The following is a 26,665-nucleotide window of genomic DNA, read 5'->3' on the forward strand; positions in this document are numbered from 1 at the left end:
AAATTTAATGTTTTTTATACTGCTAATTTGAATTTCAAAGGCCACTTACAATACAGTATAACAATATTTTTGAGATGATTTTACTAAATTACAACTGCTGAATACTGCTTTGTATAATGCATTTTTTACTAATTGCCAAAAATTATATATAACCCTGAAAATTTGGGGGAGTACAAATTCTGACATTATGTAGTATTGCTTATCAATTAATGGTAGGAACAAAAGAACACTTCAAAGTGTATGTGTCTTCTATTGCCTTGTAACAGTCACCCTTTTAGATGAGTCAAATGAAAAATTACCAGCCAGCTGGTTAATTTATCCAGCACAGGTGTTCACTATTTATTTTTCAGTCATTTACACCTTTTCTCCCCAGTACAGCTTGTTGAAGAGATTGTATTCTTTTACTCTGATGTATGCATTTTATGGTAAGGCCATTCATTTCTGGTTTACACATTTATGTTATACTGCTAAACCAGCTGTTTATTCCTGCAAATAAATGTTTATGGTTACTCATAAGAGTTACAAAAATCGCACTATCCAAAAGTTTTTATCCCAGAAAGTAGTAATATTAAAACAACAACAACACTGTAATCAATTTTGAATTGTTGCAACGTAATATATTGGTAGACATATTTCACTATTTATTACCACTTAAAATGTTAACGCATACTGTAGAATATAGCTGAAATAGCATATCAATCTCCTGTCAACTTCTTCAAGAACAAAATTTCATAGGGTGGAATATAGCAGGTACTGTTGGTTGCCTAGTCAACAAGCATTAATTACCCTCTACCTCCCTGCCACAGAGCTGGAATTTCGTTTCAATACAGGATAGATCATGATTGATCAAAAACAAGCATAGTAATTTTACTAACCTTTGTTAGTAATTGCTTTTGGAGTGAGCCAGTTATCTAGTTTTAGCCACAAAGACAAGGGAGAGTCTGGTGGGGCTTCTTATTAAAAACTCTCTAGTATAATAATAGCAAAAAAAGCACACACATGTTAAGAAAAACTCTCCCATGTCTTTTCATTTTTAAAGATTTTTGTTGCGTAAAACCCTTTTTGGAATCATGGCAACCATTCTATAACTCTGAAGAGAAAACTGAATAAGTGCAGAGCAGGCACCCCAGAATTCTAAAGAGATTAAGATGCACAATTAACAAACTCTCCAATGACCAAACTACCGACATACTCACCTGCTCATGTGCAGACTCCCCTACCTACTATCCATCTACTTGTTTAAACCACTTTTAGTTGGGCACTGTGTCATTTACAGCCTAAACAAACTCATCTGCACACAGTATTAAACAATATCTTTGACTGAATTGTAAAAATTATAGACTTTTAGATTACTATTAGAATAATATGTTTATTTTGGTATCGATTCACAAGAGTTGGTTAATCTGCACATCTGAGGTGCAAGTGGTCATTATCATGCCAAAAAAGGAAAAACAGTTTTCAATATTATGCAAACAACGGAGCAGAAAAGGCACAAATTCTTGTCAATATTTTAGAAAGATAAACTACATGACATAATGAAATTAACAGGCAACAATTTTTTACTCGAGAATTGTTTGGGCTTGTGCGAATTTATGCAATATGCCTTTTCATAGCCTGTTAAATGTTTAAAAGTAGAAATAATAGATGCTTTTTGCTCTCTCATATAAAAAACAAAAACTTTCTGTGGCATATACAGTCACAACAACTAAAGAACACTGGATTCATCCCTTATCTTCCTAACACTGGGAGTTAGGCACTTTAATTCCTCATCATACATATGACTACTTTACAATACTAAACAGTATTCTAGTAACTTAAAAAAGTAAATCCATTTTAGGTGCTAGTCTTTAAAGGAAATAGTTAATTCACTTAGTGACAAGGCTCCCTTGGTGTGCACACATGTATTTATCTGCTGCATGAAATATAACATGATACAATGGAAACAGCATAAGTTTTAGAGTTAGATAGACGTGGAATAAAGTCCTGGTTCTCTACTTCTGCCTCCCCTAACTTTCAGATTATTGTAAGTAAAATATAGCTACAACTCATGTGCATTGCCATGGCACAGATTAAATAAAATTTAATAAACTAAAATATGTAAAGCATCAGGTTATAGCAGCTGCCACAAACATAATATCCAATAAGTTCTAGTCCTTTTACATTTCTCTTCTGTAAATCATAGCATAGTTACAATATTTGTTTTAAGTAAAAACAATCAATGTATAGCAAAAGTATTTCTGGCCCAAGCTAGAAATCACCCCACTTATTTTAAGCAGTCTTCAGGATAACGAAAGCTTTAATATAACAAAATAATCTGGATAATTCTTTAGAAAACTTGTGGTTCCTGGACTAAACTATGATAATAGACTAACCACTACAATTTCTAATTATTATTTACCTTAATTTTGCAATAACCAAAAGTATTAAGTTTAAGGTTCAAAAGATCACTAAAACCATTAGTTCGAACACCAGAATTATTTTTTAAAGTAAGTCACCAACAACAACAACAATAAAAAATAATGCGCTATCATATGTGTTTATGTTAGAGTAGGGTATTACTGACTTGCCATGAACTTTAATGCAGTTTCCAAGTAATGCCTTTATAATAACATAATTATTATTTAACATGAAAGAAGGAAAGGGAAGACTAGATAATATAGGCATACCATTTATACAGCTTTGCCAAAAAGCTGCATTTAACACTTTCTAAGTCTGTTGCCTGCTAAATGATGGGGGAAAGGACCAGACAAACACAGCTCAGACGCATGTCCAGTAAGGTCTGAGTGACATGGGAAGGCACTTGTCAATCTTTCACACCTGGGAGCCAGTCAATGGCCAGAATGGGTATGGCCACTGCATGTACCAGAAACCTGAATATTTAAACTTTCAAAGAAAGGAAGCTCACTTGCTTCTCTCTCTGGTACCCCGGGGTTCCCAGGACTCCTGTTGCAGGGATCTGCGCTCCCTTGCTCCCATGTGGCCCACGGCCATGTGGGGCTACACACATGGACTAATGGACTTTAATTAGCCTTAATGCTGAACCTCACCCAGCTGCAACATGGAACGGAAGCTCTGGACACTGGCCCAGCTTCTAGATCTGCTGCCACCCCAGCTGTCCCTCTTTCAGGACTGGCTTAAGGGGCAGGGGACTTTGGAACCTGAGGAATATAACTTTATGCAAATAAAGCCTTTTTCCACATCTCAGTCTCCCGTGGGGGCTTCTGAAAATTCTTATTTCAGTGATACCCCACGAACCTTACTCCCACTCGCATGAGCAAGGGAGGAATTTGATTCTCCAATAACACAAGCAGTGGTGATAGGTTTGCACTGATCTTTCCTCCTTGCCCTGTACTTGTAATCAAAAGATTAAAAATAAAGGGCTTCCATTCAAGCTGGCAGAGTGGGTAAACGTGGCACTTGTACCCACTCGCAACTACATCAAAATTACAAATAAACTACAGAACAAAAATCATTGAAATCTTGAAATTTAATTGAGTAGAAGTCCTGCAACTAAGGATATACAGATGAAGCCACATCAAGACTGGTAGTAGGGGTGGAGATACTGTACAATAAACATGACAAATAAACAAGGCATGCAGCCCGCCAGCCACAAGTTTGACATGCTTGCTGTACAGGCTGGTCCAACACCCACGTGTGGCAGATAAAAACTGGAAAGGATAACTCAGCTGTGTAGGTCCCCACTGAGGAACAAGGGCTCTAAGCCCCGCACCAGGCCCCCAAACTCAGGGTTCCAGTGGCAGGAAAAAAATACCACATAACTCCTGGCCGTGAAAACCAGCAGGGAGTTTGGCTGAGACTGAGGTTGCTGGAGTCTCAGGATTTCCTCCTCAAGGGGCTGTAAAGAGACTTACTCAGACTCACTATCTCTGAGCTCCAGCACTACGACAGCAGCTTGAAAGAAACCAAGAGCATATGGGAAGGAACTGAATTGTTTCAAGACTAGGGCTGAAGGGGCAGCTTTCTCCCAAATAGAAGTGATGGCAAAAGCCATTGTTCTTTTGCTGACCCCTCCTGCTGCAAGCCCAAGTCAGCAGCATATGTGAGTCTCCATCAACCTGACTATAACAACGTTTGCCCTAACCTTGTGATTCCCTGACACCCAGCCCATCCAAATTGCAGGCCATCAAAACCATTTCCAGTGGCTTTTGCATACAAATGGCCTATGTTGGCTTATTCTGTGGACTTTCCTAAAATATCTTAAAGCTTCACAACCCCCAAACAAGCAGCATTTGGCCTCAGTGTGTTCCATACCTCTACTTAAGGGGCTGCAGGCCCAGCACTAGCAGCAGCCAGACTTGGTTCACAGCTTGGTCTTTCCTGGGCACCTCCACACAATGCACAAACAGCAGCCATTTGCAGATTGCTATGTAGCTCATGCCTGTTGACTCTGGGCAGGACTCAGGTGGTGGCTGACCTTGGTCTGTATCTCCTGGGAGGCTCCAGAGCCAGCACCCAGTAGACGATTTCAGACCATGACAGAGCATCAGCCAACCACCTCCAGGAGCAACACATTCAAGGGGTGGGACTCGGCAGGCACCAGAGCCCTGCTGAAGCCAATCCTGCTTTGTGGGGTCAGCCCCTACACAGCAGCTGCTCTGCAGTAGTCACAACGAGTCCTCACAGCCCATCAGCCTGAGAGTAAATCTCTCCCAATGAAGTGCCAGCAGCAATCAAGCCTCAAGGACAACAGGAGGGTAAACTACAGCCCACACAGAGGGCACAGCTGGAGTACCCAGTTAGGGCTGAGGAGGCTGCACCACTGGTCACTCTACCAAGATTGGAAGACATAGCAGCTCTACCTAATACATAGAAAAAAAACCCAGGGAGGCATCCAAAATAAGGAGACAAGAAAAATGTCCCAAATGAAAAAAAGAGAATAAAACTCGAGAAAAAGAACTTAATAAAATGAAGAAAAAACAATCTACCAGATGAAGAGTTCAAAACAGTGGTTATAAGGATGCTCAATAAATTTAGGGGAAGAGTAGACGAACTTAGTGAGAACTTCAATAAAGAGACATGAAACATAAAAATGGAGATAGAAAACATAAAAAAGAACCAGTTAGAATTGAAAGACATAATAAAAAATGAAAAATTCATCACAGAGAATCAACAGTAGAGCAGATGAAGCAGAGGGTCAAATCAGCAATTTGGAAGATGAAGAAGCAGAAAACACCCAATCAGAGCAGAAAAAAGAGAAAGAAGGATCCAAAAAAATGAGGCTAGTATAAAGAGCCTCTGGGACAACTTACAAGTGTACCAACATTCCCATCATAGTGGTGCCGGGAGAAGACAGAGAGAAAATAATTGAAATCCTATCTTAAAAATGAGAAAAAATTCCTTAACCTGGTGAAGAAAACAGACATTTAAGTCCAAGAAATGCAGACAGTCCCAAACAAGATGAATCCAAAGAGGGCTACACCAAGGCAAATAATAAAATGCCAAAGGTTAAAGACAAACAGAAAACCTTAAAAACAGCAAGAGAAAAGCAGTTAGTTACCTACAAGGGAGCTCCCATAAGATTGTCAGCTGATTTCTCAACACAATTTTTGCAGGCCTGAAGGGATTGGTAAGAAATATTCAAAATGATGAAAAGCAAAGACTTAACAGCCAAGATTACTCTACACAGGAAGGCTATCATTTAGAATGAAGGAAAGACAAAGAGCTTCCTAGACAAGAAAAAGCTAAAGAAGTTTATCACTACCAAACCAGTATTATAAGAAATGTTTAAGAGTCTTCTTTAACAAGAAGAAAAAGAAAAATATATGAATAATAAAGTGGCAATACATACATATCTATCAATAATTACATGCATATGGATTAAATGCTCTAATTAAACAACTGAATGGATAACAAAACAAGACCCTTACATATGCTGTCTACAAGAGACTCACTTCAGATCTAAAGGCAAAAATAGACTGAAAGGGATAGAAAAATATATTTCATAAAAATGGGAACAAACAAAAAGGCTATGTAGCAATACTTACACCAGACAAAATAGACTTTAAAACAAAGACTATAACAAGAGCCAAGGAAGGACCCAGCAATTCCACTTCTGGGTATTTACCCAAAGAAGCCTAAAACACTATGTCAAAAACACATATGCATCCATATGTTCATTGCAGTATTATTTATAATAGCTAACATATGGAAGAAACATAAGTTGCCATCAACAGATGAATAGATAGAAAAGAAGTGGTGCATACATACAATGAAATATATGACTCAGCCATAAAAAAGAATGAAATCCTGCCATCTACAATGACATGGATGGGCCCAGAGGGTATTATGCTAAGTGAAATAAGTCAGACAAAGACAATTACCATATGATATCACTGATATGTGAGATCTAAAAGACAAAATAAATAAACAAGCAGAACAGAAAGAGACTAATAGATACAGAGAACAGACTGATGGTTGTCAGATAGAAGGGGAGTTGAAGGGGTGGTTGAAAAAGGTGAAGGGATTAAGAAGTTCAAATTGGTAGTTATAGAATAGTGATGGGGATGCAAAGTATAGCATAGGGAATCATATGTAATAAAAAAGAAACATGCAAATTGACCATACCTCCACTACACTCACAAGCCAAGTGCACCAGCCATGCCCACCAGCCGATCAGGAGTGAGTATGCAAATAAACCCAACTAAGATGGCGGCAGCCATGGAGCTGGAGCGAACAGGAGGCTTGTTTTGCCCCTGGCAAGGGAGGAAGCCAAGCATCCCACCTGCCCTGGCCAGCTATGGGCTCTGCTCAAGGCTACAAAGTTTCAATTATAGAAGATAAATAAATCCCAGATGTCTGCTTCCAGCTGAGGTGGCCTCTGCTCAAGGAGGGTCTGGGAGCCTGGGTTGCCCGGGGCCGTGGCCAGCCTGCAAACAGCCATCAGCCCCTCACCCAGGCTGGCCAGACACCCCAGCAGGACCCCCCATCCTGAAGGGGGTGTGGCCAGCCTGAACACGGCCCTCAGCCCTTCACCCAGGCTGGCCAGGCACCCCAGTGGGGACCCTCACCCTGAAGGGGGTGTGGCCAGCCTGAAAACAGCCCTCAGCTCCTCACCCAGGCTGGCCATGCCCCCCGAGTGGGGACCCTTACCCCATGAGGGCGTGGCTGGCCTGCAAACCACCACAGACCCCTCGCCCAGGCCACCCCATGCCCCAAGGGAACCCCCACCCTGATCCAGGACACCCTTCAGGGCAAACCAGCCAGCCCTCACCCGTGCACTAGGCCTCTATCTATACTAATAAAAGGGTAATATGCTAATTAGACTGGGAGACCTTCCAAGAGACCTTCCGAATGTTTTTCTGGACAAAGCCATGGTGGCGGGGCCGAGGTAGAGGTGGTTATAGGCCAAGAGGGGAGGGCAGTTGTGGGTGATCAGGCTGGTGGGGGGCGGGGCCATTGGGGGAAAGCAGGCCATCAGTGGGGGTCAGTTGGTGGTGATTGGGACAGCAGGGGGGGCAGTTTGGAGTGAGCAAGCCAGCAGGGGGGCAGTTGGGGGCAAGCAGGCCAGTGGGGAGAGAAGGTGGGGGCGAGTAGGCCAGCAGGGGGGGGCAGTTGGGGGTCACCAGGCTGGGGGGGGCATTTGGGGGCAAGCAGGCCGGCGGCGGGGGCAGTTGGAGGCAAGCAGGCCGCAGGCAGAGTTGTTAGGGGCAATCAGGCAGGCAGGCAGGCAGGTGAGCGGTTAGGAGCCAGCAGTCCCGGATTGTGAGAGGGATGTCCAACTGCTGTTTTTTGCCCAATCCCTGTAAACCGGCAATAGGACATCCTTCGAGGGGTCCCAGATTGGAGAGGGTGCAGGCTGGGCTGAGGAACACCCCCTCCCCCATGCACAAATTTCGTGCACCGGGCCACTAGTGTAGTTAATAATATTGTAACAACTGTGTGGTATCAGAATACTGTTAATAATATTGTAATAACTCTATGGTATCAGATAATATTTTAAGAACTGTATGGTGTCAATTTTTTTTTCTTTTTCTTCTTGCTAAAAAAGACCCTTTAACATTTACTGTTTTGGTGGTGATAAGCTACTGTAGCTTTTTCTTATCTGGGAAGCTCTTATCAGGGTGGTCACTTTGTAAGTTATATAAATGTCTACTCACTGGGTTGTAAACCTAAAGTTAATATAATATTGTACATCAACTGTAACTGATAAATAAAAATTATTTTTAAAATGAGAAGATATTATAAATGTTTATATAATTTTGTAATAAATTACTATTCTATACAAATTATAAAAGTCAGAATAATTACTGTAAAAATTTATAGACTGGATTGTGTATGCATATGTGTATGCATATATATAGGTATAATATCTATAAATGTGTTTATAAACAAAATAAAATAGTAAAAGTCAAATAAACATAACAAATAGGAAAATAAATAATAGAAATTATATTGAATGGATAATTCTATTAAACTTTGCTGTTATTATTGATTTTCCTGAATATTCTTGATTAAATACCTAATATATTTTAGAAATACTTGTTGACTGTGAGAGTTTCAATGGTTATGTGAGTTTATTAAATAATATTCACAATAAATAAAACCATTTCTAAAGCAAAAAAAAATAATTATTAGGCATGTGAACCATCTTTAATTATTTAAATGCCAAAGGCATTTTTTCAAAAACTTGCCATTAGTATTTTTGGCATTACATGTATATTTGCCTATTTATTTATAAATGTTTTGTAAAAATAGTCAATGCTGAATCTACTTTTATTAGCTACAAAGATGCAAAATAAAAATAAATTCATAAAGATAGAAAGAAAGATTAAAAATTAAAAGGCTACTGGTTATTACTATAATATTTTTATGACCTAGTGACATATGACCAAGGATTGAAGTTTGACTTCTATTTTCTCGATGTAATTAAATTCACTAAACTCTTGAGGTGAATGACCATTAAAGTTTAGAACATAGAGTAATTTGCCATTTGGTCAGACTGTGGATTTGATTTGCACATAATGAGAGAGTAGTGTGCAAGAACAAGATAATTAGCAAGTGAGAGACCCTAAACGATTGCCTAGCATTAGTGTATAATTACAAAGTCCTCAGGAAGTGATAATAACTTCTTTTCTGAAAAAAAAAACAACCAAAAAACAAAACACACGCGCACGCACACAAAAAAGCTCATTAAGTGAGTCAAAGGCTAAGTAGAAAACACAATTAACTTGTGGTGTATGACTATAGAGAGAAAACACATGACCTTCAATAGAAAATAGACTCAAAATAAAAATCCAATGGAATGCCTCAAACAGATTGTCAAACTGCAGTGGGAAGGCCGGGGAGGGTGGGGGTGCAGGAGGTAGGGGGGTAAGAGATCAACCAAAGGACTTGTATGCATGCATATAAGCATAACCAATGGACATAAGACACCGGGGGATAGGGGAGGCTAGGGGACTGTCTAGGGCGGGGGGAAAAAATGGACACATATGTAATACCCTTTGTAATACTTTAAGCAATAAAAACATAAATAAATAAATAAATAAATCCAATGGAAAAGAACACATAAATCTTTTTCTCTTTGCAGAAGACATGACTATGTAAAAATCTCAAGGAATCTACAACAGAATTCACAGGATTAAAAAGTCAGTTCAGCAAGATTTCAGGATATAAGATCAACACTTGTTAAACAATCCTATCTAATAAAGAGGGAATATGCTAATTTACCCTCGTGCCTTCGCAAAGATGGCAACGCCCACAGCCAAAAAGGAGGGAATATGTTAATTGATTGCCCTGCCCACAAAGATGGCGGCACCCACAGCCAGTAAGGAGGGAATATGCTAATTGACTGCCCCACCCTTAAAGATGGCAGCGTCCACAGCCACAAGATGGCCAGCAGGGGAGGGCAGTTGGAGGCGATCAGGCTGGCAGGGGAGGGCAGTTGGGGGCAACCAGGCCGGCAGGGGAGAGCAGATGGGGGTGACCGGCCTGGCAGGGGAGGGGAGTTGGGGGGACTGAGCTGGCAGGGAAGGGCAGTTCGGGGGGATCAGGCCGGCAGGGGAGGGCAGTTGGGGGCGACTTGGCTGGCAGGGGAGCAGTTAGGTATCAATCAGGCTGGCAGGGGAGCAGTTAGGGGGTGATCAGGCTGGCAGGCAGAAGCAGTTAGGGGAAATCACGCAGGCAAGCAGGTGAGTGGTTAGGAGACAGCAGGCCCGGATTGTGAGAGGGATATCCGACTGCTGGATGTCCCAGAGGGATCGGGCCTAAACCGGCAGTCGGACATCCCCTGAGGAGTCCCAGATTGGAGAGGGTGCAGGCTGGGCTGAGGGTCATCTCCTCTAGTGCACGAATTTCGTGCACCTGGCCTCTAGTTGTATTTATAAATAACAATTACAAACATGTGAAATCCAAAATCAAAAAAGCAATACCTACTCACAACTGCAATGCTCCAAATGAAATTAAATACTTAGACATACAACTAATAATACATGTCCTGGAATTGTATATTGAAAACTATACAATTCTGTACAAAGAAATCAAAGATGACCTCTGTAAATGAAGAGACATACCTTGTTGATGGAACTGAAGACAAAATAAAAAAGATGTTAATTCTCCCCAAGTTGATCTATAGTTTTAATGCAATTCCTATCAAAATTCCAGCGACATTCTTTAGACATAGACAAACTTGTTAAAATACTTATATGGAAAGACAAGAATTCTAGAATAGCTATAACAATCTTGACATAGAAGAATAAATTTGGCCCTGGCCAGTTTTCTCAGTGGTCAGAGTGTCAGCCTGTGGACCCAAAGGTCTCAGGTTCGATTCCAGGTCAAGGGCACATACCTCATTTGCAGGTTCAATCCTAGGACGGGTCAATGTGCATGCGAGAGGCAGCCAATTGATGTGTCTCTCTCATGTCGATGTTTCTCTTTCTCTCTCCCTCCTTTCCATGCTCTCTAAAAATCAATGGAAAAAATATTCTTGGGTGAGAATAGAAAAAAAAAAAGAATACATTTGGAGGAATAATTCTACCTGGTATTCAGTCCTAATATTTGGCTGTAGTAATCAAGACAGTGTAGTACTCATGTTGAAAAGGTTCAACTGATGATATTTTACTATGAAGATGCAAAAGCAATATGCATTCAATAGAAACTATATTTCAAAATTTTGAATTTTTATCTTTTCCCACGCTAGCAATATCAATACAATATTCTCTCATGATGCTGGGCAGTAGTGTCAAACCACAGCTCCTAGTCAGTCATGTGATCACATGGCTAAATAAACAATACTCTACAGTATACTGTGTTGCCACCAATTTTTGGGTATTGTGCTCTGGACAAATTTATGATGTTCAGTGCATTAGGTGTGTTAAATGTATTTTCAACTTACAATGCTTTCAATTTATGATAGGTTTATCAGAATATAACCCCATCATAATTCAAAGAGCACCTGTACATATCAATAGAACAGAATAGAGAATCCAGAAATAAACCCCATCAAAGTACAGCAACTAATTTTTGACAAAGATGCAAAAGGAATTCAATGGAGGAAAAATAGCCTGTTCAACGAATGGTTCTGAAGCAATTGGATATCCTTACATTAAAATAATAAACATTGCCCTGGCCAGGTGGCTCAACTGGTTTGAGAGTTTTCCTGTACACCAAACCGCTGCTGGTTCAATTCTTGTCAGGGCACATATCTAGGTTGCGGATTTTATCCCCAGTCAGGGCGCGAATGGGAGGTTAAACTATAATGGGAGGTTACACTACACATCTATCAAAATGGCTAAATAAAAAGGTGACAACACCAAATATTGGTGAAGATGTGAAGAAACTGAATCACTCATATTTTTCTGGTGGAAATGTAAAATGGTACAGATCCTTTGGAAAACAGTTTGGCAGTTTCTTTTAATACTAAACATGCAATTACCATATGACCCAGCAATTATACACTTGGCCACTTATCCCAGAGAAATAAAAACTTATGTTCACATGTAACCCTGTAAACAAATGTGCATGGCATCTTTATTTGTAACAGACAAAATTGGGAACAGCCCAGATGTTATTCAATGGGTAAATGCTTAAACAAACTGTGGTACATCTATACCAGGGAATACTGCCCAGCAATAATAAAGAACAAATTATTGACGCATGAAACAACATGGATGAATTTCCCAGTAACCATGCTGAGTGAAAAATGCCAATGAGAAAAGGCTACATGCTGTACAGTTCCATTTACATCCTCAAAAGGGAAAAAATATAGAACTGGAAAACCGATTGGTTTGCTAGGGGTTAGGGACTGGGGGGGAAGGTAGGAAGGAGATGAGGTGTGTTATAAAATGGCAACAGGAGGGATCTTTGTGGTGACGGAACTGTTCTGTAAGTTGACTATGTGGTGGAGATCTGGACCAACATATGTGTTAAAATTATATAGAATTACAAACACACACATACACACACCCTCTGTCCACAAAATTAACATTAACATCAATAACACATGTTAAAAAACAACTGTAACAACAACAAAAAGCCAGAAACCTGTACTATATTTTTCATTATTTACAAAAGGGGATTCACAAAGATTTTGAGATGTAGTTCATAAGAATGTCAAGGATCTACAACATAGTCATAACTTTACTTAAGAGAAAATGAGAGAATTTCCTAGAAAACCAAAGCTAATCTCTTAAAATGTTAAAAATGTAATTCTAATCATTTTTAATACTCATCTTTCTAAAATGTGTTTTAAATTCCCCTACATTTGCAAGTGAAAGATAAAGAACAAAATTTAACTTTTACCTAAGAAAATGTGATAATATTATAACTATCAAATGTTATACTGTGCTATAATACAATGATGCCCTTGAGGGATCCTCTAGTACAATGGTTCTCAATCCTCTTAATGCCACGACCCTTTAATACAGTTCCTCATGTTGTGGTGACCCCCAACCACAAAATTATTTTCGTTGCTACTTCATAACTGTAATTTTGCTACTGCTATGAATCATAATGTAAATATCTGATATGCAGGATGTATTTTCATTGTTACAAATTGAACATAATTAAAGCATAGTGATTAATCACAAAAACAATATGTAATTATATATGTGTGTTCCGATGGTGTTAGGCGATTCCTGTGAAAGGGTCATTTGACCTCCAAAGGGGTCACGACCCACAGGTTGAGAACTGCTGCTCTAGTATAAAAGCCATTTGCCATTACACTAAAAGGCCAAAGCCTGCTCTCCACTTGCTGCTACGGTTTACTCTTTCTCTGTTAGCCTCTCAACTAGCACCTAAAATAATAGCATGTTAAAGCCTAGAGAGACCTTTGGGATCAACTAGTTCAAACCCTTTATGTTTTCTAATGATAAAACAGAGGTCCTGAGAGGAGCCACATTTCGCTCAATATCGCATAGCAGGCTGAATGGTAAAGGCAGGACTATTACCTGGGTCTTGGTGTGGTTCTCAGTATGCTTGCCTTTAAGCAGATCTCCCTTTCCTATTTTCTGCTTTAAACTACTATGATGGGGGGAAAAAAAACATGAAAATAAGGTTGTCAGAAATATGTATTAAATAAGGTTTTTGATTTAAGTCAGTTGGTCCTCATATAAAGTAAATCTTTGTGAAAGCTATTCTGCCATAGCCCCTTTCACATAATTCCAAGTTTATGGCCATGATCCAAAGATTAAGGATGCCACAGTCTGGCTGGGGCTAAATGAGGTATTGTTATTCCTGTTTACCCATGTTTGTAGCACTAGCTATAGAGAAGTGAATTTTCTGTACATTCCTCCACTAGACACTCTCAGGGCTCTTCCTGCTAAGTATGATATTAATAACCAATTACCTTTTCCAAGTAAATGAAGATATATAGAACATAATCCCAATTAACCTCTTGTTCCACGCTCTAACGGGCAATGAGAGGAACATACAGCAGAGTTCTACTTCTGTTTTAAAACAAACTTTCTACCACCAACCTTTTACTTTATCACTTTAGGAAGTCACAAAAATGAAACTAAAGAAATCAGAAATTGAAAACGAGATCATCTTCTCTGCACTCAAAATGTGTCAGTTCAGTCATTAGAAATTATAAACCCCAACTGTATAGAGTAGAGAGAAATCAAAGGCCCTAAAATATCAAAAATTATCTCTCAAAGGGTCATAGTATGACTGTCATTATATTCTAGTCAAGTAGTTTTCATGGATACATTAAAAAGTTATCAAATATTTATTCCTGGTTTCATCGAAGCATATGGCTTTTCAGTTGAGATCACATTTGGTTTTAAATCTGTCTACCATGGCTCTAAACAACATCAGAGAGTTATACCTTTTCATACAAAATGCCATTTAGCTTTATATAAATTACAATCTATATTTGGCATTTAAAGGCTGTCCTTTTTTGCAGAAAATCATAGAAAAATACCTGTGCTTATGGGAGAAAATGCTAGTTATCTGAAAGATATGAACATGGATTAAGAAATAACCAAGTTCCCAAAGTTTTCAACATGACAGAACATATCCTAAAGAATCTGTAGTATCTTGAATTTTTAAGTTTTAATTACTATATACGTGCCAGACAGTGTGATATTTTAAACCTCTCAACCCTATAACTATTTAAATGATTGCACTATGTGACTGCTATCTTTCAGCCTATCAACTGTGTCATTTGAAGAAACAAACTTTTTCAAATGTTTTAAAACAATGAGTTCTCTCCTGATTTACAATATGTCCCCAAATGTTATGACCACTCAATTTAATTTTTTAAATTCAAAATTATAATTTCCCATTATGCTACACTAAATATTATCTAAGAAGAGTGGGGTTTATTTTCCATTTTGCTACTTTGAATATTATCTAAAAAGAGAACACTGGACTACAATTAAAAATCATGGGTTTTAATCTTAAGCTCCACTGCTACCTAGCTTGAGTGTGACCTTGACATTTATCAAACGATGTGACATTCAGCACATTAATCTTTTTTAGTTCTATTGAGGATTCTGTACAAAAAATGCTGCTAATACTATCTGCCCTATCCTAGCACAGGATAGTTATTAGAATCAAATAAGATAATGAATGTAGAAGAGCTTGGTGAATTATAAGTCATTAATGTAAGATATTATTATTATTATTATTATTATTATTATTATTATTAATCTCTAAACAGAGAAAACTGAAAGTTACATTTTTATATTTTACTAGAGGCCCAGTGCACAAAATTTGTGCAAGGGTAGGGTCCCTAGGCCTGGCTGGTGATCAGGGCAGATTGGGGCCTTCTAGCTGCCGGCAAGGGCCTTCCTTTCAGCTGCCGGCTGCCAGCCAGGGCACCCTTACCCAGCTGCCAGCTGCCGGCAGGGGCCTTCCTATGTTCCACATTGCCCCCTGGTGATCAGCGCATATCATAGTGAGCGATCAAACTCCTGATCTCCCGGTCGAACTCCCAAGGGGACACTTTGCATATTAGCCGTTTATATATATATATATAGATTTCATTTTATTTTATTTTTCCATTACTATTTATCCGCTCTATGTCCACTCTCACCTCCACCCACCCTCCTATTCTCTCTACAATCACCACACTGTTATCCATGTCCATGAGTTCTCTTTATTGCTCAAGACCCCTACACTTCACCAGGGCTGTCTGCCTACGCTTTATCTGGGAGTCTGTCTCTATTTTGCTTGGTAGTTTGTTCTTTAAATTCAACACATGATTGAAACCACATGGTACTTGTCTTTCTCTGACTGGCATATTACATTTAGCATATGTTCTCCAGATATGAAAGTTACATTTTTAAAAAGACAAACCAGGATATCTATTAGACATGTAGCAATCAATTCTACATAAATGGTTATAGTTGGCCTCTTCTGAAGAAGTGTGAGTAAGAAGTCATTATTTTGGTTTATCCTAAATAAATAATTTTCATACCTGGCATAACAAAACACTTCCACATGTTGAATGGTTTTGTCCAACTTGCTAAGAGCAATGGCTTCTTCATCTAGAAGGATCTGTTCTTGCCATGCTGGGCTTTCATTCACAATGTCACTGTTTTCCTAAACAATATAAAAATGAGAAATTTTAATTAATTGAGCAATCTGAACCTCTACTCTTCTGAGAAAATTTGTACCTTCATAAACTCATGCTTTTTCTTTCATCCCATCAAAACTCAAAGATGGGTATCACTTCAGAGTCATTGAAGCGACTCCAGTAGCCTAGTGGGCTAACTTCAAAGGAAAGAAAGAAAAACAATGTATAAAATATATCCTATCAAAAGCCAGGCCTGGTTGACAGATTTCTATAAGGATATTTGATATTTTGATGGAGCCATCTGGACATGGCTGCTTTTACATGGCTAAAAACTAGGACAATTAATGCTCCATCCACTGAGAATCATGACCATCTGTTTTAATTACTAATTAATAATAAAGTTTTTACACTTTGTCAAAATAGCAGGTTCAACATTACTTCATTCTATTTACCCTTAGATCTCTGAGGTTGATCACTAGCCATGTGAAATTTCAAATATATATAAAAGTATTTCTGAAAGTACTTAGCCCAACACAATTAGTGAGTTAAATAATCCTATATAATAAAAGGCTAATATGCAAATTGTCCCCTTGGGAGTTCAACCGACCAGGAGTTCGACCGTTTGCTATGACGTGCGCTAACCACCAGGGGGAGGCGCGGAATGAAGGAAGGCCCTGGCCGGCAGTGGCAACTGGGAGAAAGATGGCCCCATCTGGTAGCCAGAAGGAGGAAAGCCCTGGCCAGCAACCGGCAGCCAACAGCCAGGGGAAGGAAGGTCCCGATCAGCCCTGATTATGGGCCAGGCCTATGGACCCTACCCATGCATGAATTTCATGTACCGGGCCTCTAGTTAACAATAATCAACCCCTTGATATTTTATATAAAAACTAGAGGCCCAATGCACAAAAATTTGTACACTCGGGGGGGAGGGGGGGGTCCCTCAGCCCGGCCTGTGCCCTCTCACAGTCTGGGACCCCTCGGGAGATAATGACCTGTTGGCTTAGGCCTGCTCCCAGGTGGCAGAGGGCAGGCCCAATCCCTAAGTGCAGCCCCTGGTTAGGCTCAGAGCAGGGCCGATTGGGGGATTGGGGCACCACCCCCTGTCACACTCAAGGCAGGGTCGATGGGGAGGTTGTGGCGCGACCCCCTGTCACGCACAGAGCAGGGCCAATCCGGGGGTTGGGGCGCTGCCCCCTGTCACACACAGAGCAAGGCCCATCAGGGGGGTTGGGGCTCCATACCCTGTCATGCACAGAGCAGGGCCCATCAGGGGGTTGGGGAGCTCCCCCCTGTCACTCACACAGTAGGGCCGATAGGGGAGTTGGGGCACCGTCCCGTCACACACAAAGCAGGGCGGATCAGGGGGTTGGGGAGCCACCCTATATTACCCACAGAGCAGGGCCAATCAGGGGATTGGGGTGCCGCCACTGTCACACTCAGGGCAGGGCTGATGGGGAGGTTATGGCTCTACCCCGTCACGCACAGAGCAGGGCCCGTGGGGGGATGGGGGGATTGGGGCGCCACCCTCTATCACCCACAGAGCAGGGCCAATCAGGGGGTTGGGGCGCCGCCACTCTCACACTCAGGGCAGGGCCGATGGGGAGGTTATGGCTCTACCCCGTCACACACAGAGCAGGTCCCAGGGTGGGGGGGTTGGGGTGCCGTCCCCTGTCACACAAAGAGCAGGGCCGATCAGGGGGTTTGGGAGCTGCCCCCTGTCATGATGATCCCGGTGCCGGGAGGCCTCACGGCTCTGCTGATCCCGGTGCTGGGAGGCATATTACCCTTTTACTATATAGCATAGAGGCCTGGTGCACGGGTGGGGCTGGCTCGTTTGCCCTGAAGGGTGTCCTGGATCAGGGTGGGGGTCCCCACTGGGGTGCCTGGCCAGTCTGGGTGAGGAGCTGAGGGCTGTTTTCAGGCTGGGGGTGACTGAACTCCCAAACGCTCCTTTTTTTCTTTTTTTTCTTTTATTCTGGGCCAGCTTTAGCTTGAGGCTTGGCTCCAGCTCTTAGGCCTCCGGCTGAAAGTAGGTTTCTGGCCTTTGCATACAATGTTGCCAATCTGCTGGCTGAAGTCCGGCTGTATTTGCTACAATGTTTCTTAAACTGCCCGCTCAGAGGCCTGCAGCCGCAGGCGGGGAACGTTGGTTTCCTCCGTCACTGAGGCAAGCAAGCTTCATGTTAGTTTCAAGGTGCCTGGCTGCCGGCTGCCATCTTGGCTGACAGTTAATTTGCATATCTCGCTGATTAGCCAATGAAAAGGGTAGCGGTCGGATGCCAATTACCATGTTTCTCTTTATTAGTGTAGACTAGAGGCCCGGTGCACAAAAATTTGTGCACTCAGGAGGAGGGGGGGTTCCTCAGCCCGGCCTGTGCCCTCTTGCAGTCTGGGACCCCTCGGGAGATAATGACCTGCTGGCTTACGCCTGCTCCCGGGTGGCAGAGGGCAGGCCCAATCCCTAGGTGCAGCCCCTGGTCGGGCTCAGAGCAGGGCCGATTGGGGAGTTGGGGCGCCGCCCCTGTCATGCACAGAGCAGGGTGGATGGGGAGGTTGTGATGCCACCCTCAGTCACACTAAGGGTAGGGCCGATTAGGGGGTTGGGACACCGCCCCCTGTCACACTCAAGGCAGGGTTGATGGGGACGTTGGGGCGCCACCCCCTGTCATGCACAGAGCAGGGCCGATCAGGGGGTTGGGGAGCTCCCCCCTTTCACGCACAGAGCAGGGTCAATCAGGGAGTTGGGGAGCTCCCGCCTGTCAAGCACAGAGCAGGGTCGATAAGGGGGTTGGGGAGCTTCCCCCTGTCACTCACAGAGCTGGGCACATCAGGTGGTTGAGGAGGTCCCCCCTGTCACTCACAGAGTAGGGCTGATAGGAGAGTTGGGGCACCGCCCCCTGTCACACACAGAGCAGGGCCAATCAGGGGGTTGGGACGCTGCCCTCTATCACCCACAGAGCAGGGCCAATCAGGGGGTTGGGGCGCCGCCACTGTCACACTCAGGGCAGGGCCGATGGGGAGGTTATGGCTCTACCCCGTCACACACAGAGCAGGGCCCGTGGGGTGGGGGGGTTGGGGCGCTGCACCCTGTCACACACAGAGCCGCAGGGTGATCAGGGGGTTGGGGAGTGCCGCCACTCTCACACTCAGGGCAGGACCGATCAGGGGGCTGGGGCGCCTTCCCCTGTCAGGAACAGAGCAGGGCCGATAGGGGGGTTGTGGCCCCGCCTCCTGTCACACACAGAGCCATAGGGCGATCAGGGCGTTTGGGTGCTGCCCCCTGTCACGCTGATCCCGGTGCTGGGAGGCATATTACCCTTTTACTATATAGGACAGAGGCCTGGTGCATGGGTAGGGGCCCGTTGGTTTGCCCTGAAGGGTGTCCTGGATCAGGGTGGGGGTCCCCACTGGGATGCCTGGCCAGCCTGGGTGAGGGGATGATGGCTGTTTGCAGCTGGTCACACACCCTTCACGGTGGGGGTCCCCACTGGGGTGCCTGGCCAGCCTGGATTTGGGGATGATGGCTGTTTGCAGCTGGTCACACACCCTTCAGGGTGGGGGTCCCTACTGGGGTGCCTGGCCAGTCTGGGTGAGGGGCTGAGGGCTGTTTTCAGGCTTGGACTGAAGCTCCCAACCGCTCTTTTTTTTCTTTTTTTTTTATTCTGGGCCAGCTTTAGCTCTGGCTCCAGCTCTGAGGCCTCTGCTGCTGAAAGCAGGTATCTGGTTTGTTTGGGTTCTATAATCGAAACAATGTATAACTCCAGCTCTGAGATCCCGGCGGGCTGAAAGCTGGTTTCTGGGGTTTTGTTTAGCTTCTACATTTGTTACAATGTTTCTTAAACTGCAGGCTCAGAGGCCGGCAAGGCAGGCGGGAAACGTTGGAGTCCTCCGTCACTGAAGCAAGCAAGCCTCATGTTAGTGTCAAGCTGCCTGGCTGCCGGCCGCCATCTTGGCTGGCAGTTAATTTGCATATCTCGCTGATTAGCCAATGGGAAGGGTAGCGGTCGTACGCCAATTTCCATGTTTCTCTTTTATTAGATAGGATATCAATAAAAAGTATAATAAAAATAAGAAAGTATAATAAAGTACATAAACTATCACTAAAAATTGAAAGTGATCCTTTAAATTTTCCAATAATTCCTACTTATGTTTTATGGAAAAAATTATGATACAGCAATATTTGAATACAAGGGATTTTTGAAGATGTCAAGACATACCTTTCCCAAATGTCAAAGATCAATTTTTAATCTGTTTAAAATTTTAATCTATTTGATACAAATCTCTCAGAGAAAAAAGTTTAAGAATATATTATATATACCCAGAGAACTAGTAGTGAAATATAACTACAATATCCTTTGTTTCAAGTAAAATCACCTCAGAAAATTTCTAAACTTAAGAGATTTTCTAAAGTAGGGCAATAGTTATTTTTTTAAAGTTTCATTGTCTTACAGTATGGTAGTTACCAAAGGGAGGGAGGTATGGGGAAGTAGTAAAGGGTAAAGGGGGTCAAATATATGGTGATGGAAGATGATTTGACTTTGGGTGGTAGGCACACAATGCAATATATATGTCATGTATCACAAAAATGTATACTTGAAACCTATATGACATTCATAAATGTCATCCCAACAAATTTAATTTTTAAAAAGCCTCATTATCTTTAATTTAACATTTTTAAATGAAGAAAAGCAGAGGCAGAGAGCTCTTATAATCAAATGTAATTATTTGGTCGAAGAGGAGTTACAGGAACTTTGAATGTGCAGACATGTGGTTACCAGCCTGAAAAAAGAACTGTGTACCAGTGACAGAGAGTGAAGGGGAAAAGGATACAGTGACTGAGTCAAGATGCTAAAGTGAACCAAGTGTAAAATAAATGTCTAGAAAAATATTTTTATTTTAATAAATATAATCCATTACCAAAATTTATTTTTTATACCCCTTTACTCACCAAAAGTTTTCCATTCAGACAAGTGGAGTACTTTGTTTTTGTTCTGAGAAGCTAGATTACATTTTTCATGGAACTATGGAAGTACTAAATATACCTCAATATCAGGAGACCCTCACATATACTTCTCAAGAATAAGCTTCAAAAAAGGGTTTCTGATAAACATAAATATATGACTATTTAATGCATACAGATAAGTAGGAATATAATGTCTACTTATAACATTTATTTCCTTGACTTTTACAGTTTGAATTACATGAAATGCTACTTTACAAACATTGCTTGTTTCTCCACACTCTCATTTCTATGCAACAATATTATTCAAACTGAAGATTAATTGAATCTTCAACATCAATGTCTTTGTCATCACTAGAAGCACTTTTTGAGTCATGCACACCATAAAATTAATCAGTACAACTACAATGCTTAGTGCGGTGTTTAGCACATGGTAAGTGCTTAATAAGTCCTAGCTATATTATTCTAACTAAATACAATTTTCTAGGACGTAGCATCTTCCTTTCTGAACAACCTAAAATCTTTTGAGATATAGCAGTTTCTGATTCCATCATTACATGATATGATGCTCTCAATAGGGATTTCATTTCAAGACACATATACCATTTATCTAAAATTAGGACAATTTTTTTTATAAATCCAACTCATAAAAATTGGTAAACTCCATGACATACCCAACTGTCCCAATTACTATACTTTAAATAAGCTCTAAAAAAATTTCTTACAATGATATAGAACAGTTAGAGTAGTGAGACCCTACCCTTGGGGAAGAAAACACTAAATTTATATTAAATTTTTTCTTGCTTTTTGTTTTTACTAATTCTGTCAGGTGACTTCTATAATTATGCAAACCATGAATGACCGAGATCATTTCAAATGAATGTATTTTCCCCATATAGGGTTGTTGCTGTTTTCCAAATATAATGACTGAAAGAACTACTATAGGTGAGATTTTATAAGAATTGAAATATTTTTTTCTGAAAAACTCTTAAAGAAAATGCTTGCCTTATATTGGGACATATAAAGTAATTACAACATGGTAACACATTTACATAATTTATTCTTCAGCTAACATATCTACTTATATTTAAAAACTGATATCTGTATTTTTAAGGCATTTGAAAAATATTGGCTGAAATTGTGACTGCATAATTTTTGTTAAGTAAATAAAAATGAGGTATTGATCCTATATTACAAATGAAGCTAAGGGTTTTCTTCAATTATGTGACTCATATAAAACCTAGTAAATTAAAAACTTACATAAGAAGTTTACCTGGTATTCCATTATCCAGGACAAGAGTCCTGAAAAGCTAAAACTGGCCCAGTTTCCTCCATAGTAGCTTCTTCTGTAACAATAAAAAAAGATTAAAGTAAAAAATATATAAATCTAGTCACCATCTTCATCAACAAACTCATTCCATTTTCAATATTGCTACCTCAAAGCTCAAAAGCACACATAATTGGGATATTCAGATTAGAGGAAACAGTGGGCTCAAATAAGTAGAAGTGGGCCTCTTAGATCCCAAAGGTAACTTTTCATTTTCTAAGAAGTTAAAAAATCTCTTTGGCCTTCTTAGAGATTTCTCCATTGTTCATGTGACTGGTAACAGCTTGATATGGGCACCGAGCAGATAAACATGAACACATCTGACTCCTGGGTTAACAAAAATGGCTGGGAAGGAAACGTGGTAGATCTCCAAGAAATTCACCAGAGAAACTGCTACATTTCCCATAAACAGTTAAATATCTACTACCACCACCACCACCAAACCCTCTCCCACACACGCAAAAAGTGTGTGTATATGTATACACACACAGCGCATGCACACACACACATTCATAACTGGCTACTGTTTTTCATAGTAAAACTTGTGGCAAGTATAACAAGAATAATACTCCCACTTATCACTGGTTACACTATTATTCTCCATTCCATAGTCCTGTGATGATCAGTCTGTTTTAGCAAATCTACAGATCTCCTAACTAGGATCAAAACCTTATAGACATTGGACTTCTGATTAACTTCCTTAAGCAAGATATTTTTGGCAACCAGAAGTCTCTAATTCTGCACTAGATACTAGGCTTCCCAATGAATAATGAGCACATGAATAGGGGCTCAACATCTTTAGTCATTAGGTAAGCACATATTAAAATAAGAAATAAAAATGAGCACAATGAGATACTGCTACACATCCACAAGAATAGTTAAATTTAAAAAGACTGACAATAGCAGGTGTTGGTATGAATGGCCAGAATGCTCATACATTTTTGTTGGAGTGTAAAATGGTGCACCTTTGGAAAATGTTTGGCAGTTTCTTACAAAACTAAACATATACCTATACTATGGCCCAGTAATTCCATTCCTAGGTTTTTGCACACAAGAAAAGCATAGCAGTTTTATTCATTAATAGCTCCAAACTGGTAACAATTCAAGTATCCATCAATAGTAGACCCTAAGCTGTGGTATATACATAGGATGGACACTATTCACCAATGAAAGGGAATAAACTACTGACACATGTAACAACATAGATGAATCTCAAAAATATTATCCTAAATGAAAGAAGCTTTACCCCAAAAGAGTACATTCTGCAAGATTCCATTCATATAAAGTCCAAAACAAGCTAAGTTAATTAATATATGATGAAAAATATCCCAAGAGTAGCTGCCCTTAGAGTTGGGAGTAAGAGCAGGACTTGACTTTGAAGAGGGATGAGGGAACGTTCTGGAGTGATTGCAATGTTCTTTATCTTGATAAAGTTCTTAGTTACACAAGTGTATGCATTTGTCAAAACTTAAGATCTGTGCATTTCACTGCAAGTAATTTTATCTTGAAAAAAGACCCATAAATAAATTCTGAGCTCCAGTTAATTATATGCATGATAAAGTGTTTCAAATTGAAGGTACTGGGATGTGTACAACTTACTTTGAAATGCATAAAGCAGTAAGATAGAAAAATGGATGGACAGAAAAATGAATACATGGATAGCTTTGTAATAAAGCAAATGCAGCAAAATGTTAATGGTAGAATCTAGGTGGTAGATATATAGGTGCTCAAAGTACAATTTTTTTCAACTTTTCTGTATGTCTGAAATTTACAATAAAATATAAGAAAACAAAAATTAATCTAATGAGCTTTCAAACATTGACCATGAAGTACCAATTTCCACGTTATTTTCTACTAATATCAAAAGTCTAAAAAATAATCTAAGAAGGGCACCTTTCCATTATTAAATGACCTGAGGTTTGTTCATGGTCAAAATCTATTTTTCTCTCCTATACTTGGTCATATGGTCTTTGACAGAGCTAATTGGTTCTAGTATTTTTCCATGCAGCTCCCATTTTCAACTTTTCCTGTTGATGTGCTCTTAACATCAGCATCTGGTGATCTCATCCAATTATGTATGTAAAAGGTGAAACATGGTTTTCATTACTGTGGTCTTTATGACAAAAGATGGTAACATAATTATTAATAAACTCACTATAAAATCAACAGATTTGATTAAACTCATGCTGGTATTTATGTGGTTCTAAATATGGCTTATAATATCCCTTAAGGAGAAAGCCAAAGATGTTGGATATCAGAATCAGTAGGACAAAAAAAATCAATGTAACATTCTAATATGCTCTCTATAACATTATGCAATAGAAATAGTAAAAATTAAAGACCACCAATATTTTCTTACATTTTATCTTTAATGATATAGCTTCAGAACTCTGACATTCAAATTCAATTTACTGTTTCTGTAGAGAATAACAACACTAGGTTAGTAATTTTGTTTCTAAAATCCCATAGTTACATTTTAAGGATAAAGTGAGAAGTTTCTGACCGAGAGAGAGAGAGAGAGAGAGAGAGAGAGAGAGAGAGAGAGAGAGAGAAATGCAACATTTTCTGCCAATTTTGTATCAAAACTGCCTCTGTACATCAAGTAAAAGAAAAAGCAGTTTATGATGAAGGATGATGTTTATCTCTGTTGCCAGGAATGCTATTTTATATGATGAAAAAAGTCTCCCGTAAAACTAGAATCTCTTTGTGGAACTAGAAAATGAGTATTCACAGTATTTAAAGAGCAAACCATAAAAAGTGTCTAAAGCCCTTTAAGTTTCAGGATTGGAAAATGACCTAAAATTTCCAGCTAAAGTAATAAAAAATCACAAATGGACATTTTTATTTTCAAAGCTAGAAGATCCCATAATCATAATACTGAGGTATAACTCCCTGTTGTGTGAAATGTTGACCTTAAAACTAGAGAAAACATGATTTTAATCTTTCTAAAGTTTTACAAAGCTTACTCAGAGTACCACCTAAATTTTTCCAGACACAGGAAGGAAATGAATTATATAACATCTCCATTAACACTAACCAATAAAAAAAAACACAGAAAAAACTAGTATTACAACAGTAATAAGAGATTTCTCATCCTTTGCCCAAGAGATTAATGTTAAAGCAACTTCACTTTGCTTAATGTGTACTAATAGAAAATAAATACATTACAGATGGGCATAAAGTTATACAATATCAGAAGGCTAAACATTAAATCTATTAAGTAAATCTGCTACATAAATCCTAACAATCTTTTTTTCCATTGTGCATCTTAATTACAATTCAGTATTTAATACTCAGCAACAGCCATAGCTACATGATGTACTGGGAAATGGCTTCGGTAGGCAAGTACAAAAACACTGACAAAAGACAGAGCTACTGACATTCAGGCACATGCATCTGGGAATCATTTTTAATTATTAAGAAACCCAGGAGTTGAAAATGCTTTCAGGCAGATAGCTGATGGATGGGGTCCAAGTATGCTCAGTGAAAAAGAGAGGCAACACAGCTCAACCTGTAGACACCCCCATTCTAGTATTACTGCTCCTACAATTTCCTAGTAGAGTTGTTATACCACTTTCCACTGACAGCATTTTAAATTTTCAAAATTATTTTACTATTTTCACATGGGTTTTTTAATGACAATGGAAGAATGGCAGAACTGAAATGGAAACTCAATTCTCCCGAACCCTAATCCTATTGTGAGATAAACAACCCAAAACTTCTAAGTGGGCTAGCATCATTTAGTCCACATGATATAATGCTCAATGAGGCCAAACAAATATCGAATATCACCTGGACCTGATTACCAAACTCATCTTTTCCAAAATGTATCCCATCAATAGCATGGGCTATTAATAGGTGTTCTCAATTTAAAAAAAAAAAAGGTACAATGACAAAATAAATTTGGAAAATGCTAGATTTAAAAAGTTAAACCACTATCAAAAAATTGTTCATGATCGAGCTTCTCAGCACCATTAAATATGTTAATGTCTGTTCTCTCCAAGACTGAACAAATTCAGTTGAGCAATAAGCATTTTTTGAAAATGCATTTGGAGGGAATAGAGTTCAACAGAATATATTTTGAGAAATGCTTGCTTAACTCATGTTAAGGGAAGGAGAAAAACAGAATACTACGTGTATTGAGCTTGTCATTTTCCATTCATTATCTCACTTAATCTTCACAAGAATCCTGAGAGATTGATGCTATAATTATCCCCATTTTAAAATTAGAAAAAAACTAAAATCAACCGTGATATTGAGTATCTTATTTAACTCACTCAGCTAGGAAATGGCAAAGCCCGGATTTAAGCCCAGGGTATATCAGACCCCAAAGCCTATGCTCTTTCATTACATAACACTGTCTCCTATAATCTATAAGATTAGAATATTTAAAATTTAGGCA

General features: G+C 40.0%; 1 protein-coding gene across 4 annotated transcripts in view; it reads right to left on the minus strand.

Annotated features, from left to right (window-relative positions):
• CHM (CHM Rab escort protein) overlaps nucleotides 1–26,665 on the minus strand; it is a 260,784-nt gene that overhangs the window by 152,420 nt on the left and 81,699 nt on the right. Inside the window, exons 3-4 of one of the 4 annotated variants that reach the window (XM_059680346.1) lie at nucleotides 22,210–22,282; nucleotides 15,878–16,002 (exon numbers count right to left, since the gene is read on the minus strand). The exons of 1 other annotated variant lie outside the window; for it this stretch is intronic. In XM_059680346.1, the coding sequence (XP_059536329.1) occupies nucleotides 15,878–16,002; nucleotides 22,210–22,282 (198 nt within the window). The remainder of the gene's footprint in view (nucleotides 1–15,877; nucleotides 16,003–22,209; nucleotides 22,283–26,665) is intronic. 2 more of the 4 variants (XM_059680349.1, XM_059680348.1) reach the window with 2 other exon arrangements.

The sequence above is a fragment of the Myotis daubentonii genome, chromosome X, assembly GCF_963259705.1.
Source record: "Myotis daubentonii chromosome X, mMyoDau2.1, whole genome shotgun sequence".
NCBI lineage: Eukaryota > Metazoa > Chordata > Mammalia > Chiroptera > Vespertilionidae > Myotis > Myotis daubentonii.